At 33.7% G+C, this 16,058-nt stretch overlaps 2 protein-coding genes across 12 annotated transcripts in view; one reads left to right on the forward strand and one right to left on the reverse strand.

Moving 5' to 3' along the window:
- Nucleotides 1-3,992: 3,992 nt before the first annotated feature.
- LOC138933606 (guanine nucleotide exchange factor DBS) overlaps nt 3,993-16,058 on the forward strand; it is a 31,457-nt gene continuing 19,391 nt past the window's right edge. Inside the window, exons 1-4 of one of the 10 annotated variants that reach the window (XM_070296469.1) lie at nt 9,362-10,067; nt 10,187-10,360; nt 12,468-12,674; nt 14,961-15,354. In XM_070296469.1, the coding sequence (XP_070152570.1) occupies nt 15,282-15,354 (73 nt within the window). In that variant the 5' untranslated portion in view covers nt 9,362-10,067; nt 10,187-10,360; nt 12,468-12,674; nt 14,961-15,281. Of the gene's footprint in view, nt 4,603-9,361; nt 10,068-10,186; nt 10,361-11,603; nt 12,675-14,919; nt 15,355-16,058 lie in introns of those variants that run through there. The other 9 variants (XM_070296459.1, XM_070296478.1, XM_070296487.1 and 6 more) reach the window with 9 other exon arrangements.
- Nucleotides 6,159-9,923, reverse strand: LOC138933646 (uncharacterized). Of its 2 annotated transcripts, XR_011447003.1 has the most exons (5): nt 9,271-9,923; nt 9,102-9,151; nt 7,537-7,940; nt 6,987-7,236; nt 6,159-6,902 (listed from the first exon to the last, which is right to left on the reverse strand). XR_011447003.1 is itself a non-coding variant. In XM_070296554.1 (3 exons), the coding sequence occupies exons 1-3, from the start codon at nt 9,424-9,426 to the stop codon at nt 7,637-7,639; spliced, it is 510 nt and encodes a 169-aa protein (XP_070152655.1). In that variant the 5' UTR covers nt 9,427-9,923; the 3' UTR covers nt 7,392-7,636. The 2 variants fall into 2 exon arrangements, 1 of the variants encoding a protein (XP_070152655.1); XM_070296554.1 differs by lacking the exons at nt 6,159-6,902; nt 6,987-7,236 and having other exon boundaries at nt 7,392-7,940.

Here is a 16,058-nt window from a genome sequence, read left to right on the forward strand (position 1 = left end):
CTTCAATGTAACGTAAAATAAATATTAGAACTTAACGTGACGTGAAAGATTGCCAATGTCAAGCTTTGACGTCGCGTTCCGTCAAGTCGGGCTGTCGATCAACGACGTTTTATTAGAGTGTGTGAGGGCGCATCTCGAAATATATGATAAAGGAAATGCAGGATTCAAAAATGCCGCAATAAAAGATACTGCATAGAAGATTGTGGCCGAAACAATAAATGGTAGATTATACTTATGTATAATCTATTAATATATATATATATAATATATATTCCCAGACAGCACAAAACATCCTCAGGATCATCCTGAATATGTCCAGGACGGTTCAGGACATTTGTAGGATGTTTGAAGATATTATTATAAATATATTTATAAAAGTTTAATATGCATACATAATTATTTTTAGTTGTGTCGGCTATTTTATATAATTTAGAAATCTTAAGTATTATAATAAGTATTAATGTCCTATAAATGTCCACTGGATAACCCCTGGATGTCTGTAGGATATATCTGCCCTGTCTATTATATTGGATGTCTTTTGGATTTCCAGAGGGCATATACATGTGCAATTAATTGTTAACATTAATTTCGTTTAATATTAATAATTGAATTTCATGCGCACATTTTCATATATCCAAAATTATTATTTATTTAATATTTCATGAGAAATGTTACTGTCCGCAACATTCCAAAAACTTTACAAAAAATAGTATTCAACCGCTAGTTTGTTTGTTTACCGCTATGCGACGCGCAAACTCGTATTTGAGATTTGGTCATGAGAATTATATAAAGCTTGCAAAGAGCAACTGACAGGAAATTACAAATGTAATTATTTTTTATCAGTTCAATTTCTGATGCAATCCCAACATAGGGAATTCAGATATTGGATTGTTTAGAAAATATTACACAACTCAAACCCGGGAGCCAAACCTAAAATATTCATGTACAGCACGAAAGCCTCAAATATTAAAGAACGGTGAACTATTTTTAATATTAGATTTTTAATATTGGCAGTAAATAACAAAACATAATTTTAATTTATATTTAAATTTTAAAATTTGCTCCTTGAAACATACGAAAAATATCCCTAACATATCCTATAAAAATCCTTAGGATGTTCCACAGGATCTCCCTGGATTCTCCAGAGGTTAATATACGGCTATCATTTACTCTTCCTCAGGACATCCAGAGGAGATCCGAGGATTACAATGGGATATCCTGAGGATATCCTACATGTATGTCCTGGATGCCCTTTGGACGTCCTAAGGACATCCTTGTGCTGTCTGGGTTAATTATTTACGTTACTTATTACATTACATTACATATGTGTAATGTAATGTAATAAGACATTCATTCTTGTGTAAATAAAAAAAAAGTCCGGATCATGAAAACGGAGTTCCTTTAATAGGTTAAATCCTAACCTAACCAAACTGGATTCTTCTCCGAAAAATCTCCCTCACACCAATGGTTCGTATTCGTTTTTTCTTACGCAGTTTCAGATACAAATATCCGGCCAAAATTAAATTAAAAAATTGATAATACTGCCTCATGGTAGAATTCATTTTTCAATTTAAATCGCTTTTCACGATACGTTACGGCGATCGTAATTTGAAAGACGTATTCAATCATTTACGTTAACATTACGTCACGTTACATTACGTCCCGTCGCGTCCCGTTACGTAAAGTTCATTGTAACCGCGGCTTTATGGGATTTAGCGTGATAGGAAGAAAAATTCGCTGTGCGTTATTTTAATTCATCCAACCATTGTTTTATTATCGAAAATGTATAGATTTTTTATGTAACTCAAAAACAATAAAATATACATTTTATTGTATCAAATTACTGGTTTTACTATCGACAATGCAAAGATTTATTTACTTACAGTAGCGCACAGTGAATTTTTTTTATGTCAGATAATATTTATAAAAGAAAAAAAATTCCGTTATCAACAGAGTTTAATGCGAAATACAGTTGAATACCAAAAGATAGCAGCATTAATACCAAACACAAATTCAAAATATTGGAATCTCGAGTGTGAAGTTGGAATCTGAGAAATTTAAGCAGCGTTAAAACAGATGTAAGACGAATTTAATTATAAACGATATTATTTAATGAGACGATTAAGGTATATGAAAATAAATATTGTCTGCAAATAAGCGTATAATACCCACGTAATAAATACAAAGTAACAGTAACGTAACGTCAACGTTATAATTTCCCACTCAACAATATATAACTGTTACGTACAAGGCATGTTATAATATCGCAATTACATTGTTGAATGGGAAATTATAACATTGATATTATGTTACTATTACTTTGTGTTTGCTGGGATAAAATTCAGAGTATACTGAAAGAAATCTCATCATAATAATCTACAAACCCATACAGCACAGAACATTGCAGCAACATTGCAGCAATATTGCAACATTATAGCAATATTGCGGCAATGTTGCAATGTTGCTGCAATATTGCTGCAATGTTCTGTGTTGTATGGGAAAATATAATATATCGCGTCGATGATGTCGTAACGTGAACGTGCGTGCCATTTCCATTAAATAAATTTTGCATTATAACTTCAAGTATTGTTAAATGTATTAATAAAATTATAAAAAATAAAAATTGCTGTAAGTCTGTAAAATTGGGTTTAGTATCGAAATGAGTGCCGAGAAAGGTATCTCGCAACTGTTTTTTATTACGCGAAGATACGATATCCCTAACAACACACACACATATATATATATATATATATATATATATATATATATATATATATGTCATTCAGAGGACATCTAACGGTAAGGTTGTCAGATTTGAAAATCCCGAATGGAGGACATGACGCAGTTTTACGAAAAAAGAGAGAGAGGGAGGGAGGGAGGACATGGAATGGACAGATAGATGAAAATGAATAAATATTACAGTCCTAATTATATATTTATTATATATATATATATAATTAATATATTTTAAATTATATCTATTATATATACCGTATTATATCTATCGTCTAGAAAGGAAGCAGGGAGGTGTCTAGTATCTTTTCAAATAGCACCGCTTGATGAAAAAAAAAAAAATAGGAAGAACATTTGCTGAAATTGGCGGACAAATAGCATCCTCCGGAGGACAGAAAAAATTTTACTAAATTGAAGGACTGTCCTTCCGATTGGAGGACGTCTGGCAACCCTATCTAAAGGATGTTTTACATTTTACATTCTCGAACGTAGAATATAAAACATCCTCTGGACGTTCTCATCTGGACATTGGACATATGTGTTGTTATCGCGTCAATTAGTTTGAAATAACTTTGTCAAGTAAACTCTGTGTAAAGGCATGTAAAAAAATTTTTGTTGCGACCGTAAAGCCGTAAACAAATCAACCAATCACAATTCAAGCATTCTCATTACGTTTTAGAATGCTTGATTGTGATTGGTCGATTTGCTTACGGCTTTATAATTACGACTAAAATTTTTAACGTGCAATAGCCTTAAGCGACTTAAAAAAATTGTCAAACGTATTAAGAGTAAAAATATTTATTATAAAGATTCCTTCTTCAATTTCATTTCAGGCACAAGAATATTTTGTTCTAAGTACAAACATAAAATATATGTAAATTTAAAGGAATCGGATATTCCGCGAGACACCCACTTGTATATTGATCTTTATATATTATTTATATTTTTTTTCTCTACTATTTCAGAAACGTACAATCTTTCTATATATTCTCATCCCCGACGCAATAAAGATTACTACCGGGCTGATCAACGCCCTGCGGTCTGACCCTTTCTCCTCTCTATCATACCTTTCATACCAGCCACCGGACGAGCCCGCGGGACCGCGGGATTCACGAGCGAGGAGAGTTACGTGAAGTTAGGTGAAATTGCGCCGGTCGAGCGGCGCAGCTTATGCGACACCTGCCGCGAAAACATTGCGGTAGCGCGCGCGCGGTATATGTCATTTCAGTTTTGGCGTTTCCTGAGCTGCGTGTTTCTGTACCGCGGCGACAGCGGATAGCGGAACGTTGCGGGTTGCGGCGATAACAAGACATGCGGCGTACGGCGAGACGAGGTGCGTCAAGGGCCGGGCAGCGGTCGCGCCGTTAACCCCACGTTAATCCACGTTAACCCGCCCTCCTCCGGGCAACATTGACGTGTGTCCGGAACCGAGCAAGTGCGTGGAGACGCGCGATTCTACGATGTAGTCCTGTAATCATCGTAACCGCGCGGTTCTATCCGTTTATCTATCTATTTATCTCTGTTCTTCTTTCTCTCTGTCTTTCTCCCTGCCTCTCTTGTCGGCGTCGTCATCCGGGCCGGTGTCGCATACGTATTAGTCTGATAGAATCGATCTCGCACGTGCGTCGAGATCGCGCTGTTGTTATTATCATCGCACGACCGATTGTTTGACGCGCGCCGAAAAAATGGCTAGCTCGCCCACCAGCATCGAGAACCAGATTGACAGCTTCCTGGAGCAGTTCAAGCGTAGCGCCTCCCGGGCGATGGAGGAGACCACGGCGGCTCATCGCCTTAGCAGGTACAATGCCTGCAGCAGCAGCATCAGCCACAGTCGTAGCGGCAACCTGGACCTGGAGTTGCTCGAGACGGGTAAGTTTGTTTGATCGCCTCAGGTTTCGAAAACTATCTATGGTATATAAACGGAGAAAGAGAATTTATTTGGATTAATTTGTCTCCGAGAGCGAGAGGTTGTTGCAACCGGTTCTAAGAGGTGCTTTGCTTGGTTGCACTCGATTAGAAATGCATCGCCAGGTACACCAAAAGAAATTCGGAGAGTTTCAAGATCTACACATCTCTAAATACACAGTTTGAATTTGCGTCATTTCCTGTAAAATGTATCCTGTGCCGAGTGTACCTGCGGTACACGGTTGATTCGTTGCGTGCTGTTTAGCGAAGTATTCTACATGTTCCAATCATAAGAGTGTTACCAGTTTTGGCTTCACACGTGCAGATTATCTTACATGTTGGGTTAATATTTTAGTTATAAGTTTTCTACAGATTTCAACAAAATTCTTCAAGACTCCAAAAATCCTCTAGATGATAGCCAATGATTGCTTATCTAGTCAAGATATTCATTATGGAAAAATCAATAAAATTTTTTTAATTTTATTAGGTTAGAAAATCTGTCGTTTTTAATTAATTATATACATATTCAATTAATATCACCATAATTATAAATAAAATACATGATTACTTATATATATATATAACTTTTGTCTTTATAGTTATTATTATTTTTATTTTTTTCGTTTTTATCGTAGTATCGTCTGCAGCTAGCAACAAAACCATAGTGAAATATAGCACCGAACCTATTACCGAAAACTAGCATGCTAGCACGCACAGCAACACGCAGCACATAATATTTCAAGTTGCATAGCCATTATAATTGCTAGCAAAATGTCTCGCATGCGATCTAATACGCAAAATTGTACCGTATGCCGCAGGCTTAAGTTAAGAAAACATTCTTTTTTTTCTCTCTCTTATTGTCGTAAGTATAAATTCGGCTTTCGATTTAATTTTGTTTTAAGACCGGCGGTATACAACTTTTGTAGGAAGTTTAAATATCTATTTTGTAAAACAGTTTTTTATTAAAATGTTTGTATTTAAATAATAATAAAAGAAATTAATTTTACAGCATATTTTATTACCAATTAACAGAATTTTCTGATATCTATTTTTTTTTAAATTGGGACAATTATTTTATACTAATTAAAATAATACTATTTTGCACAGAGTTATAATAATATTATTTTGTAGAGTAATTTTTTACAGAATAATACTGTCCAACTGAGGCAATCTATACTTCATTATTTATTTACTTTGTATACGATTTGAAATGGAGATATGTTTTCGATTAATTAAAAGCTCAACAGACTGGGATACGAGTATGATCGCTCGACCAAGTCTTCGCATTTTATTTCTCAAATCATGCGTGACGTTTATCGATTTTTTTGTATTATTGCTTGAATTTCATAACCGAAAGAGAACGCAGGAGATGCTATTGCTATAAAAAAAAAATAGAATAATTTCAAAAGCATTGATATTTTTCGATATAAAATCATATTTATTAGAATCTATCTATTTGTAAGAAAATTTAAATTTATTAAACGCGATATATAAATATACGTTTAATAATTGTCTGAATCTATTTTTTATCTCTTTTTACATATATGTATATATACAGGGTGTATCTGAAATGATGCACTAAACTCTAGGAGCGTATATTCTAGAGGTCAAAACAAGGCTTTTTTTTCTTATGAACGTGGGTTCGTAAATGAACCCTCCTCCGAGCTAGAGGCCCTTAAAGTCTGGGGAAGAATTAAAAATTGGTTGTATTTAAGAAAAAAAAAATGGCAGAAGGTTGAAATTTGGTATAGCTCAATAAATTATGAAGTTAAGTAAGCCAATAAAATGAAAAAATAAAAACGTATATTATGAAAACATTAATTTGCCAAGGTGAATGATTAATTTTCGTTTATTTGTCAATCTCTCCGCTTGTTCGAGTTATTCCTACATTTTTTCTGCTCTGTATTTTCAATCGAGATACGGTTGACATATAATGGATTGACGATTTTTTGGCGGAATTCACATGCATACTCATTATTGATTCGTAAACAATTGAACTCACAGTTCTTTATTCGCATATCATTACGATTAAATCAAGGGCTCACATTCTCTTCAATGATCCATCTTAATGTTTCATTGACACCTCGCTCAAGTTTTCTTTCACGAAATGATAAAATTCTCATTGAAGAGATAATTTTCGCGTTATAGAATGATAATGATCAGTTGCAAGTCTTGATCAAATCATAAAGTATCGTTTGTAAATTTTTCCTTTCGTGTGTGAATTACAGCAGCCGTTTGATGATGACGATAAATCAATTTCCCGCCTGATGGAGTGAATAATTGAGTAACGTCATGAAATCCATAGTAAACGCTTCCATATTCTGCATTCGCTTTGTAACTATACTTACAGGACAGCGTCTTATTTGATGACGTCAATCGACACGCGTTATTCAATTTTTTTCATTTAGATTTTGGATTTGTGCTCATTTAATGAGTTGACTATTCTTTAGCATGTGGACTCTATTTTATTTAGCTCTTTTTTTTAAATCATTCTAATGTATCTAATGTACAAATTTTATTTCTTTCTATTTTATGTCATATATTGTAGATATATTTTATAAATAATTTTATTTGTGTATGTATATATTTCAATTCAACCTATAAATTTTTAAGATATATATAAATACTAATATTAATTTAAAAATAATAAAGTATTATATGAACTCTTAAAAAGTCAAACTAATCAATTCCAATTTTTATAAATTTCTTAATTTTAATATTACACACACAAAGCACTAATCATTTGTCTTGGTATTAAATGATAAACTTTATCAAAAGTAGAGTTGATCAGTTTGAGAGGCTCATATATAACTAAGTTTCTAGTTTAATGTATATTTCGTGACATGAACAAGTTTATCTTTAGTATTTACCACGCAAAGCTATATCCTCTTTACTCACCGTCTACTATTCATGCTGGAGTTAATCTTTTGTATTGCGTAATAATTTTCTGTTGCGTAATATTTCAACATATATAAAAAAATTATTTATATATTTACATTCAAATTTCAAAGGAAAGAAACTCGGAATCATCAGGAAAGATTAATTCGTGCGGATATAAGTTTGTCCGATTTTGACAGCGCGACACGCCGCGAGTCACGTGCACTCGTCCCCTCTTTGTCGATTCGGCTCGTTCGCCATTGGTGGTTTTCCTTATCTTTACCCTCCACCACCTCACAGGATCGTAACTAGAATGGCTTTGACTCTCGGCACAGGAGGCGATGTGTGGCTCTATATAGAGAGTCGCTGACTGATAGTTGGCAGATCTCAGGTTCAAAACCACTTGAATTTTATCCCCCATATGCCTTAAGAGATTGAAATTAAAAGAATTAATGAAAATTTATTGATTAAAAATGATATGGTATGTATGAGTAACATAAAAAAGAAAGAGTGGTACTACGTCTCATGTGATGAACGGAAATCTATAAAGAATACCAATATCAATACCAATCTCTCAGCACGAATTCAGCATAGAATCCCAGTAAGCAATTTGATAACAAATTGTTGCCAAATTGGCATCAAATTCGCTCAAAACTTGGTAACAAATCCAGTGCCATCTGTGTCCGCATTAAGCTTGTGTTTTGGTGACAAAGCTTGTTGACATAACCTGACAGCAAATTGACCGGCAAAAACCGAGCAAAGCTTGACATGATTTGACGTCAAATTGATGGCAAAAATCGAGCAAGATCTGCGCAAGACAATCTGATAGCAGATTGTCAGCAAAAACCGAACAAATTCTGCAGCTTTTGGCCATTCATATAAAAATATATATTTAAATAGATTTAAAGCCTTAACCCTAAGTAATAAAATGATGATAAGTTTTGGTCATAAAATGACCATTAGATAATTAGACATTATATAAAATCATATATTAATATGTTAAAACATATAGGTAAATTCAAATAACTTAATTTATAAAATTAAAGATCTTTTTGGACAGAAATTGTTTGAATAAGTGAAAATCGAACAATTATCTGTCCGATTTGCAAAAAATCAATTCAATATCTGAATTTCCTGTATAAGAATTGTGTCAAAAATTAAACTGATAGAAATATATATACTATAATATTATTAGCATTTTGTAGGCTTTATATACACTCATGACAAGAATTTGAATACGGGTATAGATAATGAATAACGCGCCGCATAGCGATAAGCGACTGAACTATTTTATAATACTTTGTAATAAGCTGCAGATTTTGTTCGGTTTTTGCTGCCAATTTGCCATCAGATTGCGCACTCTAGATCCTGCTCAGTTTTTGCCGACAATCTGATGTCAGTCATGTCAGCAAGCTTTGCTCGGTTTCTGCCGCCAATTTGCTGTGTAGTTATGTTAGCAAGCTTTGCTTGATTCTTGCCGGCAATCTGCCAGCTTAATCGGTAATAACAACTCTTGTACCAAATTTGTAGCCTTTTTGCTGACAATAATTTGTAGCAAGCACTTGGCAATATCTGTTAGAACAGACCTGGCTGACTGGGAATGGATGCAATCGTTCCCTTCATCGGATTTAAAGTTCTGAAAACGATATAAAATTATCAATATCCAATTTAACGATGCGATGCAGCGAGAAACGCAATGACATCATGATATCGATGATGACTCAAAGGAATTAAACAAGAATGAATTCTTCTCACCGTTTCACCTTGCGAGCCGATCATTTCCCGGGGTCCGAAGAAAATCCGATTCGTTCCTGGAACGACGCCGCCCGCCATGCTGTAGCCTTCGTCGCGACGCATTGCCGGCGAGCCGCGACGACGACGGCGCGTTGCACAGTTCCTCTCGTTTCGCATTTCCCCGATTCGCAGAAATCGTCTCAAACGAATACACAAAGTACGACTAATTTCCCTCTTCGCGCTAGCAACTGCGCAAATAAGTGCAGCGGCACGGGTGTATCGCGGGCGGGGAGTCGCCGGTAACGGCGGCTACAGCGCTAGGCGTGTACGATTCTATCGATCACACTGACGCGAAGTGTCAACGAGCGTGTGTGCGTCGTTCGCGTCTCCTTTTCAGCCTCGTGTTGCGTCGAAAATTCTTCTCCGATAAGCGCGCGCGAATAAATACCCTTTTTCGTTCCTGATACCATTCGCGAATAAACGGTGCATAGCTAGCGCGCGCGTGTATGCGTGTATATACTGCGGGTGATGGAGTTATTGGCTTAGAAACCCGAAGTTATAGTCGACGAAAATAGACATGCGAGTATCAAGTGCGAGACAAGTGAACCGCGGGCATTGTTGCGATTTACTATAGTATTTCGCGGCGGCGAGTTTACACTCGCGATAAGATTCTATTTTCTTTCGGGAGGCAGTGTGTACGACTGTCAGATTTAACGGGAGTTTGAAGTAATCTGGCAGCACGCGGTATTTTCGTGGGAAGATATCGCGGAAGTAAACTTATGAAGCGTAATTAGGTACAAGAAAAGATTGGTGCTCCGGTTAGTTTTGAGGGATTTTTTGCGAAAAAAAAATCACGTTTATTTTAGAGAGACGTTAAATTATATTTTATTCAAAATATTTTCTATCGCTAGCTATAACTTTTTTTCCACTTTTCTAGCAATAAGTGAATTCTGAAAAGAAATGTTCGTCCTTTGAAACAATCCATTCATCGAGCCATTTTTTTTTTCTTCACATGTTTTGAAGTGCTGGTCAGCAAGGCCGTGCTGCACACACATCGATCGGAATAAGTGATAATCTGAAAGAACACAGTCTAGTGAATAAACGGCGTGTGGTAAGACTTCCCATCGAAGTGCCGATAACGTATCTTTAATTGCTTTTGCAACGTGTGGTCGAGCATTGTCGTGCAACAAAATCACTTTACATTTTCTTTGAGCAATTATTGAACGTTTCTGCTTCAAAGCACGATTCAAATCGATTAATTATGGTTGATAACGCTCAGCAGTGACTGTTTGATTCAGTTTCAGCAGCTCATGATACACAATGCCTTTCATATCCCACCAAATGGACAACAAAACCTACTTGGGCTGAACCTACCCACGATTTTCCATGCTTAGGATTATCATAATAGATCCATTTTTCATCGCCAGTTACAATTTGATATAAAAACTGCTTTTTTTGTGACGAGAAAACAGCAATGAAGTGCAGATGGTTAAATGATTTTGAATAGCTAATTCAGACAATTCATGTGGAATCCACTTGTTTTCTTTTTTAATCTTTCCCATTGCATGTAAACGATCAGAAACGGTTGATTTACCAACATTTAATGCTTCAACTAATTTTTGAAGCGTTTGAGCAGAGTTTTCATCCAACAATGCTTGCAATTCGACATCTTCGAACTTTTTTGCTTGACCTGAACATTCTTTGTCTTTCAAATCAAAATCATCACTTTTGAATCATCGAAACCAATACTCACATGTTTTAACTGATGGAACAGACTCAGAATAAATTTCTGAGATGAATCGATAAGCTTCGACAGCCGTTTTCTTCGAATCAAAGTAATAAAGTAATAAATGACGAGAATGCTCTTTATCACATTCCATTTTCAATCGCACTAAAAAGTGTAGTTATGTTTACAAATGCACATAACATGTGTCAAATTATTTGTAGAAATGTCCAGGCTTTGAAATGACATACCAACTTCTAAAATCTTTAGTAGATTTGTAGCCATCTATAGTGAGCCCTCAAACCTAACTGGAACAATTAATGGAAATCATATACATGAAAGAATGATTCTCACGTTATACATTAGCCGTATTATTTATAAATTTTTTCTACATAATAATCATCCAAGAAAAATACCATCAGGTATATAGAATTATAACAGTTTTCGTAGATTAATATTCTGAGATGCTAGTTTAAAAAAAATCACTACTAAAATTTCTAAGTTTTTTTATTTTATATTATATATATAAATATAATAAAATTTATTAATAAATTTATTTAAAAAATATATGCGTAGAAATATAATTATATGTATAACGACACTTGAATTTGATTTTTATGTTGTATAATATGATATATCCGGTATCGAACGATTAGAAATAAATTTTTATATTTTTTAGTTAATAATATCTGATTTAAAAGATATTATAATTATAATTTAAAAAATTAAGATTTAATAGTAATTAATTCTACTTCAACTTTTACAAAAAAAGTTTTCTTTGGCTATGTAAAATCTCTAAATCAAGGCGATAATTTTTTATTCATTATATGTATTTTTTATCAAAATTTTTAAAATTGGCATGATGCATATCTATATGATAACTTTATCAATAATTATCAACTATGAAACGAACTGTAGTATAGTCGGTAGACTCGTGTCAAGGTATTGACCACCAAACATCTTTTGTGCGGCTGATAACACGATGGCTTATCAAGTATATATACGCAGATATACAGGGTGGTCCTCGTAACGGTCGCCACGATTTTTAAGGCACTTACAATAATCTGACATAAAAAAGTTTCAAACAAAAGTTGTGTGGCTTCAAGGGGGCCATAAGATGGTGACAATGATTTGACCTTGGAAAATCATTTGAAGGTCATGTGAAGGTCAACTTTAAAATCTTAAATGGAAACCCCCATTTTTTATTTAGTATTCTTGTAGCTGACATCGAGATCTTTCCAAAATACTATAACAAAGTATTTTTTTATTAAGTACTTTTTGAGTTATTTTATATTTTAATCTGACATATTTAGATATAAAAAATAAAATATTTCGTAAAATATTCAGTTTTCGATAATTTTAGATATTAGAGATATTAGATAGTAATTTTCAAATAGTACAATGATTCTTACTCGAGTAATATTTATAAAATTGATTTGACATTAATTTAATATTGATTGCTAATTAAAAGCTATTCGTTTTCCGAACAACACAGGGTTAATGCGTAGGCGTCCCTTCGCAAAAGGGTTGCTGGACGCGAATACATTGGTATCGATCAAAAGAACCCTCGTGCAACTTGGATGAAGTTCTCCTGCGGCGTATATGGCGCGTGCAATCGTGTGCAATGTGACTGATACATCCCCAAGCGTGAAGCGACGTGAAACGTGATACTATCCGTCTTGTGTTGTCGAGAGATAAAGACGTATGTAAATAGAAAACGGCGATAGAGAGTGCCCTATTGTCTCATCGGCGCCAGAAATTTCAAACACGTTACGCCAATATTAATATCGAATAATGGCATATAATAAGATATGATATAATATGTATAGGATATTTATGAGTTAAATGGTCAAATTTGAAATATGAATTTAGGACCTCAAAACAAAAAAAAAATTTCCTCTGGAAGTAGGCTTGCAAATGCTTCGTTCAAGAGATATTGATTTCTAAAGAACTATTAGGAACGAATAGTTTCAAAATAATCTAGGTTCATTCTCTTTATTGCTTTACAGTAATCAAAATTTAATTTTTAAATGTTTTATTCAAAATGATAGCCTCTAATTCAGAGATAAACATTGCATCTATCGATGAGAAAACAAGTGGCTAACTGATATTGCACGTCTTTTTTTCTTTTTTCTTTTTGACATTGTCCGTTTTTTTATCCTCCGGAGCTTTGTTTATAGTGCAAACACAAGCCTGCCAATGACTTTCGACCTTCAAAACAAAAAAAAAGAGACATTTTAATATTGTTCATTCCTATAGTTTTGTAATTTGAGAAGTCAATATCTTTTAAATGAAGCGTTTGTGAGCATACTTCTATAGGAATTTTTTTTTGTTTTAAGATTCTAAATTCATATTTCAAATTTAGCCATTTAACCCGGGAACACTCTGTATAATTCGACATTTGAAAATAGCGACTTCATAAATACAAGTTATAATATATCGCATAATTATTATACAATATATATAGCTATTGAGTCAACATTTTAAAGAAGCTTTTTATCTGTATTATTATTAAAAGAGAGCAGTATAAAATTTAAATCTTTTACACTTTAAAAGGATTATTTTATTAAGTAATCACACGCAAATATCTTTATTCCATGAGATAGTATTTATTCCAAAAGTATTTATTTACTGAAAAAAATCTTATTTTACAATATAATAATTTAGAATATTTTATTGTTTTAGAATATAAAATATTAGATACTAATCGCGCGTACATTCTACAGTTGTTTGAGTAAAACATTTCGAGGACGTTGCTGACAATGAATTGTCATGATGACACGTTTAAGTGGAAGATAAAAAGCGTGTGTCGCAATGCAAATTGGCTATATAGCAAGCAGCTATAATCATTAGCTGTTGTGCTACCCGGTATACAAGATGGGTCGAGAAAATCGAGACTTTATGTTTAAAACAAAGAACGCATTTAATCCGAGAGAGTTTCGAAGAAGAATTTTTGCATTCCGTCTCTAGAGAAGTTCTCGATCCACTTACATAGGATCGGTCGGAATAACCGATATTATCTCGCGCAACGTTTAATTACGATGAGGCAATAATTCCACGAACGAACTTTTGCCACAAGCGAATTTTATTCGCCGCATCGATCGTCTTGCAGTATCGTATACCAATTTTTATTGCATAATGTTGACGCAATGATGTGTGTATATACAAAATAGTTTAAACAATAACGTTTCAAAAACTCGAAATGCAAAAGTTTTTACAATAAGTTAAAATAAAGTGTAAATTTTAATTATAAAATGTTTTTATATTAAAATTCTTTTTATATTATTTTTATATCTTCTTTTTCTATATAGGATGTTCCAGAATTAGACTGACAAACTTCAAGTGGTTATAAAGAACACCAAAACAAGTCAATTTTGTCAATAAATTCGTGTTCGGAAATGAGCCGTTTTGGCACTAGAGAATCAAAGACTAATAAAAATCTTTGGAAACATTTTTTTTTTAATTTTATTAAATAGAGTGGTTAAATAGAAGTGTTTTTATCATGAAACTTTCGTATACAACATTTTTTGATATCTCGAATAATTTTCGAGATATATCGAAGAAACCAAAAACCGCTCTATATATGAAGAGTCATTTCACCCCTTAGAATTGTTTTTGAGTCACAACTGGAAATTTCTAAATTCATCTATTTACTTCCCCTATATGTGCGTAAAGTTTCATCAAAATTAAAATTGTCAGGTTCGCGAGGTTCCCTTGTTAGTCTTTGATTCTTTAGTGCCAAAATGGCTTATTTGCGAACATGGATTTATTGGTAAAATTGGCTTGTTTTTTGGTGTCCTTTATAACCTCCTGAAGTTTGTCGGTCTAATTCTGGGACACCCTGTATAATATAATATTACTTCTATATCATAATTGTATAAAATTTAAATTACGATAAGAGATTGAAAAATTATTATTAATTCATGATTCTTGTCAAAATATTTGAGAACCGTGGTGGGAAATATTTAATCAATTAATTGCAATGAAGAAAAATTGGATATCGTGTGTATCGGATAATTTCTTGAAAATACAATGAACAATAAACCAAATAAAGCAGATCGTACGAAATACTCTTTACATTTGTTACAATAGTGTAACGTGTGACGTGTTAAAAACACAAGGAGGAAAGTTGAAACCGACGAAACTAACAATGATTTATGTCGGCTTGTGGAGTGAGCTGTAGCCTGATCGATGAGTGTCTTTGTCGTGGCAGTGTGTTGATTGTACAACGTTCTATTGTAATAAGTTGCAACGTTCCGTGACAATACGATAAGTATATCGGATTAACCGAAGCGACAGGCAAATCAAGATGATTCTCCGCCGAAAGTCGCTGCATAGCTGCAATTGTCCCTGCCATCAACATTGCTCTACCAAATGCACAGGTTTGAATCCCATTGATCATATATACAATTTTCACATTGCTGTCGGTCTTTTAGCGTAGAAATTTTAATACGCATTATCGCGTATTAAACAGTAAATATAATTTAAGGCTATCGCACACAAATTGACATAGCATAGCATAAGACTAAGGTTGCACGAGACCCAAGACAAGACAATATTCGCAAAAATATTGTATTGGTCTTCAAAATTTTAATCTTGTCTTGGTCTTGAGAGGATTTTTGTATCAAAGATCTTGTCTTGTCTTGTCTTGCCTTCATTTTTATTAACAGTTTTTATTTAACACTAAATTACTTGTCAGCTTGATAAAAAACAGAAAATAGTAAGTATATCTGATTTCTTCTGTTATCCGAAGCGCCGAGCACGATTTTCGTTTGTTCTTTACTGCGTATGCTCACGTCTCGATTGTGCAGACGCAGTCTAAAAACGAAAACCAAGTTCTTCTGCTAAACATGCAAACATTTCCGAAAGTGATAATGAAAGTTCGGAAGTAAGTGCAGTTAAACAATGCACATAGAAAACTTATTTTAAGTATGAAACAAGAAACAATGAAAAAATCGGCGTATGTTTATTATGTCAAAAAGAAAATGTGACTAAAGAAATAAAAATGAAAAATAGTAACACTACTGGATTAAAAAAACATTTGGAGAAAGATTATAAAAAAGTATATGAAGATTTATTTGGATTA

Source organism: Polyergus mexicanus, unplaced genomic scaffold (genome assembly GCF_030449975.1).
Source record: "Polyergus mexicanus isolate NDT 795.1 unplaced genomic scaffold, iyPolMexi1.0 SCAF_1, whole genome shotgun sequence".
Taxonomy (NCBI): domain Eukaryota; kingdom Metazoa; phylum Arthropoda; class Insecta; order Hymenoptera; family Formicidae; genus Polyergus; species Polyergus mexicanus.